Raw genomic sequence first — 5,874 nt, forward strand, 5'->3', positions numbered from 1 at the left:
TTTTTGAAGGCTCCTCAAGCAATAATAATGAATGATAAAAAATGGTACCTTAGACAGGGAACATATATATATATGTGTGTGTGTGAAAAACACTAAAATCTTTACAAATATTAGATTTTAAACTCATAATTTCAATGATAGAATAAGTTAGTGCTAAGAATTAAAGGTTGAACTCATCAAGTTTAAATCTTGGATTCACCTCAGCTCAGGACAATGCATGTTATGGTTTGAACCAATATGTGAAGTGTCCAAGGTTGGCTTTTGTGTTTTGTCCCGGCGAGCAAGGACGGAGACACAAGCCGGCCTGCAGGTTCGGCCAAACCCAATAGCTTTTGCTCAAACAGTGTATTTGGTGTTTTGAATCTATGAAATATGTATAAATATTAAATCTAGAACCCAGTCATTAATACTTGAAGTCGTGGTCCCAAAATCCAAAATCAATAAGGTTGAAATTCTGACTTCACCTCTACCGGCAAGCTTCTTTAGGTCATTTAATTTGGTGATTATATTTGTGTCTGCTTTCTTCAAAATCCTTGCTGGTTGAAATAAGATGACAATGCTTCAAGTAGAGCTTAAAGATTCATGGTTTTCAGGTTGTAACATGTACAAGAATATTCCACCAGCTACTGAAACATTAAGAGACTCAAATTCTCCTGCCATTGGAATACTCACAAGCTCACTTGCATCCTTAGCTTTCTCAGAAAGGCCACCACCTTCACTGCCCAAAACTAGACACAGGGGCTTATCTGCTAATGAATCTGCAAAGTCTCGTGAGAGCCTAGAAAGTCTCCTTGGCCTTTGATCGTTTGCAGGATGGCCGGCCAGCATCTTCATGTTATAATGGTTTCTTAGAGCATCTAAGTGGAGCCAACCACCGGAAACTAAGGGGAGCTGAAAGGAAGCTCCTCGACTAGCTCTAAGCGCCTTCTCATTGAAAGGATCGCAACAGCCAGGTAGTAGAAAGGCACCGCCCTGCCAAAGATGGAGGAGTTTTACTTAGTTGGCAAATTATTCCAGCCAATGGAAAGATAGATCCAATTTGTAGATGGTACTTGCTTTAGCATATTATTAATGTGCAATAGAGCCTAGAATGTTTATCCTATGTAACTTCGATAAGATTATTTTTCAGTTACAAAAAGCATTACTAGTGCTTGACCACAAGTATCAACTGACATGATCATAATCGGAACAGAACCCTTAATGAATAAAGTAGATTCGGCATCAATAAATAAACATTGTCCTTCGCAAACAAATATAGTTTAGTGAAGCAGAAGCAGTAACCACGCTGAGAATGTGAAAACGTCAAACAAATTCAGTGTATACGCAGTACTACAGAGCACAAAGGGAATTGACCATTGAAGGAAATAAAGGACAATATCTCTGAAATCAAAATTAGTTAAAATATCCCCTTACCCATCCAAATGCCAACGCTGATCTAAGTAATGTGCCAAGATTACCAGGGTCCTGCATCAATCAGTATGGAAATTAAGAAAGCCTTGACGAAAGCAATATTAGTGTCATTTAATGGATTTACAGTCATTTAATGGATTAGTGTCAAACAAAAGAAAAGTTTAAAAAAGATTTAAGTAGCATTCCTGGTCACTGCTGATTAGCAGTCCCAGATTCTTCTGACTAGAAAAAGCAACGGATTCTAAAGGTAACTAAGATCAGAGTCCAAATTACCTGGATTCCATCAAGAACTAGAATTCGATGAGCATTCTGGAACCATCTAGTGCAGTCTTCCTCTAGAAACTTATCATCAACGCTGTGAAATGTTGAGGGTATTTTCATTAACGCAATCATTTCAATAGAATCAATGGACTGTAAACCAGAGAGTTTCTTCATCACCGTTGAGCTGATGCGGACAAGGCGAACTGATTGAAGATTTAGGCCATCGGGTACAGGAGCTTCATCAAGTACAAGTAAGCATTCTAATGCAATAGGTCTCTCTTGTACTCTTTCTTGAAAACAATATATTTCCCTGAGAAAGGTCAGATAGATGAGTTTAATCAGCACCAAGACAACATTGTCTAAATTTGAACTAATTCAAGAGATTTTCCTTCTACTTTGTCAAACTTTTACAGGAAGATGTACCTCTTCAAAGATCAAACTTTCAAATGACAAACCAAGAGGTATCTGTAGGGCCACGTCGCTCAAAATTTCAAATAAGCAGATTGAAGAATGCAAATAAAATAAAACAAAAATAAAATGAAAAGAATGAGTAAAAAATATGAACAAGTGCAAAAGATAACAAACCAACAATTCATAAGGGAGCACGTAAGAAAGGACATAGCTAAGAAGAAAATACTCAGCAGAAAGTTATCCAATCTATATATCATAGCAATAAAAGATGAAAATGAACTCTTAAACTAAAAAAATGAGGTTAGGCAGTTCTAAAAGTACACATATCACATATGAAGCTGTCCCTTTAAGATTTGATGCTGTCCACATCCTCTCATTTCACCAGTTGATATAAGCAGAGCCATTATAAGAAGGAACGATAAGAAGGCAACTCAATATTGTTCATTATAAGCATTCGATTGGAAACATGAAAAGCACAAGGCAACTCAATATTGTTCCTATGGGGTAAGTTTTTTGAGATCAATGCTCCGTCATTTCTCACTACATCATCACACATTTCAATCATCTCTGCTATTACTCTCTCAAGTATATCGAGATTCCATGATATATCAAAAGAAAGCAAGCCCCTATGGAACTAATAGCCTATTTGGCCAAGTTTCTGGGACGCCAAAAGTACAGTGTTTGGCCAAGCTTTTAGGAAAAAGATAAGTGCTTTTGGTAGTGGCGGAAGCTGTTTTTCAAAATTTCTAGCCAAAGACAAACTGCCGCTCTCCAAAAGTACTTTTCGAAAAGCATTATAAACAAAAACACTTGTAAAAATAAATAGATTTTGGAAGCTTGGTCAAACATGCTATAAATAATCTTCTAAGTTCTAACTCGGCATTAAGGCAAATGGCTTCACAATCCAATTACTATAACAGCTTGGCATTAAAATTTAAGTCTCAAGCTAAAGGACTTAGCCTGAGCGAACGACAATAAACAAGGACTAAGACATCAAGTTAAGGACATGAGATGGCTAAACTCAGTATAGAACTTAGGTAAAAAAGAAAACAAAAAAAATACAACAACATACACAGTATTATCCCACAAAAAGAATAAAAAAGAACCATACATATGGGCAAAAGAAAAGGAGAATTTTCTAACTCCTAATAAAAGGGCAGTCTGGTACACTAAGCTCCCGCTATGTGCAAAGTACGGGTAAGGGCCGAACTACAAGGGTCTATTATACGCCGCCTTACCCTGCATTTCTGCAAGAGGCTATTTCCACGGCTCGAACCCGTGACCTTCTGGTCACATGACAACAACTTTACCGGCTATGCCAAGGCTCCCCTTCAATTATCTCATTCTTTAAGTAAACCACTACTAGATAGTTATTTTGAAATTAACAAATTTCATTGTCTTCAATACATGGCTATTAGTGAATAGCAACCCAAATCAAAGTACGTAACAAAACTGAGTAACTTAAAATTTTACTGATTAAATCAGATGAAATAATCCAAACCAAAGACAAAGAGACACTTAAAGTTTCAAAAAGGGAAAAAAAGAATTCAATTTAAAGAAAAAGAATTTACCTAATAGGGGTAGAGCCAACAAGAAGAACAGAACCATGAGAATGGCGATAAGAGGAACTCTGGCGAAGCTTAAGGCAGTGTTTAACAAAAGGGTTTGAAGTACTTGTGATTGATTTCACATGAAACGGTAAAGATTCAACCTTTTCAGATATATTCTCATTATTAATAATATCAGTTGCAGAATTTGGCTTTGAGCTACATGGTTGAATTTTGGTCCTATATTCTAAAGTTGAAGACTTCAAATCCAAATTTGAAGCATTAATTTGTAGAAAATGGACAGGAGAAATCCAACAAGTGTTTATGGATTGCATTGTTGACTCGCTTTGTTTTCATTTTTGTACAGAATAAGTGTATAAATGGACATTTTTTAATAAATTACAATAACGCCTATATACCTGGATTAATTGCAAATAGATCCTTTTGTTTTGCAGATCGTCCATTTGGTCCCTAGTATTTGTTATTTGATTCGTTGACAAAGTTATGCCGGAATTATAATACGAACATTATCAATACCGGAAATACTGGATAATTAAGTGCATACACTTTTTGACGAATGTTTATAATGTGTATTGTTTGACTCAAAAGATATTACAACCTTTTTGAATAAATCAACTAAAGAAAATGATGTGGTAAATCTTAGCTAAGTATAATAATCTCTAGAACTAAGAAGATATACAATGAACACAACGGATAATCCTTTCCGATCTTGTGAGGATCAACAATTGAGCGTTAGAAAATGCTGATAGAAAAGTATTACAATCACTGTTTTTGTCTTAGAGAGAAGTACATCAGAAGAGAGGTCCCCTTTACAGGGTTGTTCTCCCCCTATATATAAGGGACAGACCCCTTCTAGATCCTACAAAACATATTATGGGGAATATTCGGAAGGAATATTCCTAGCGCCCCCTATCGAACCTATGCTGAGCTGCGATGATCTTGCCGTTGGTCGTGTTCATCGGTGGTCGGGGTTGTTCAAATTTTGACCCATACAGTTAGTCCCTCCGCTTGTCGAGGTCGCAACTCGATGCGTCCTTGATAAGCGGACGCCGTTCACCATTCGTGGAGAAATTTGATTTCATGGAGCGTCAAGACCTGGCTAACAGTGGGGGGTCAATGTGCTAAACAAGACACTGGTATTGTGTCTTATCAGGAGATGACGTCATCTGCCTTTTCATCATCATTGTGCGTGTTTCCAAGACAGGGACTGACGGCATGTCGCTTCGGTTTTGGTACCAACCTGCAGTCTTTTGCCTCGATCCCGGTGCTACTCTGCAGCTTTTCGCTTTGATTCCGCTGCTACCCAATCCTATAAATAGGTGGAGGGTTTGTTTTTTCAGAAACTCTTGGCCATTTCACTTCCGGTTATTCTTCCTCATCTTTGCTGCATTCGTTCTCAAGGTTTTCTGCTTCTTATTCTTTCATTCTCCACCCACAGCTTTCTCTGTTATTCTAACTTCTTTCCCGTTAAAGCAATGCCTAGAACACATCAATTCCATGAAGAGGTTTCTGAGGCGGACCCGCTGTCCTTGGTATTCCCCTCTGGTCGCGAGGACACTGTGGTGGAAGAGGGGGGAAGCTTTCCTATCGTGGAGGAATTGCCACCAAGGCACCCCACCCCTCGGAGTGACCTCCTCAAAGATCCTCCTCCTACTCCTCCCCCAGTGATCTCTGAAATGGACCAAGATCTTATAGACACTCTCCGTGTAAAGTATAGTATCCCCGCCCATGTAGATATGGTTCCGGCGGGCATGGACTTCGTGGACGTCCACAGACCTGGGTACTGCGCCTTTTACGAGTACCCTTTCATGATTGGTTATTCTTTCCCCCTTCCTCAGCTGGCGGAGGAATTTTGTAGATTCTATCAAGTCTACCCGGCACAACTCTCACCATATACGCTTAAGGTACTTCTACTACTGACAAAGTATGCGGAGTTGGCGGGGTGTGAGGTGACGGTCCACCATCTCTTGCACCTGTTCTCGCCTAGCTTTCATAGGGGCACCATGGTGCACTTGAGACATCGTGGAACGAAGGGGCTGGTAGTAGGGACTGACGACCGAGCAAGCCGCAAGTTTTGGCATAATACTTATTTGTCAAAACTGAACACGTTGCCTCCGATCCTGCTAGGTTCCCAGAACGGTGGAACGAGACTCGTAAGCATCGCTACTTACATTATTCCTTCTTCTCTTCTTCGTTCCTTATAGTTTGTTTGCTTCTTGCTCAT

At 39.0% G+C, this 5,874-nt stretch overlaps 1 protein-coding gene across 1 annotated transcript; it reads right to left on the reverse strand.

The window, feature by feature from the left end:
* Positions 1-388: 388 nt before the first annotated feature.
* On the reverse strand, positions 389-3,996 carry LOC109239921 (uncharacterized tRNA/rRNA methyltransferase slr1673). Its single transcript, XM_019406520.1, has 4 exons — positions 3,654-3,996; positions 1,684-1,981; positions 1,414-1,464; positions 389-972 (listed from the first exon to the last, which is right to left on the reverse strand). Exons 1-4 carry the CDS (start codon positions 3,962-3,964, stop codon positions 562-564), a joined length of 1,071 nt encoding a protein of 356 aa, XP_019262065.1. The 5' UTR covers positions 3,965-3,996; the 3' UTR covers positions 389-561.
* Between the last annotated feature and the right edge of the window lie 1,878 nt (positions 3,997-5,874).

The sequence above is a fragment of the Nicotiana attenuata genome, unplaced genomic scaffold (genome assembly GCF_001879085.1).
Source record: "Nicotiana attenuata strain UT unplaced genomic scaffold, NIATTr2, whole genome shotgun sequence".
NCBI classification, from domain to species: Eukaryota; Viridiplantae; Streptophyta; class Magnoliopsida; order Solanales; family Solanaceae; genus Nicotiana; species Nicotiana attenuata.

Coding starts and splice junctions, on each gene's coding strand:
- LOC109239921 (XM_019406520.1), bottom strand. CDS start 3,964: ATGCAATCCATAAACACTTGTTGGATTTCTCCTGTCCATTTTCTACAA. Junction 1,982..3,653: donor GTTGGCTCTACCCCTATTAG/GTAAATTCTTTT, acceptor GACCTTTCTCAG/GGAAATATATTGTTTTCAAG. Junction 1,465..1,683: donor TAGTTCTTGATGGAATCCAG/GTAATTTGGACT, acceptor TGATTGATGCAG/GACCCTGGTAATCTTGGCAC.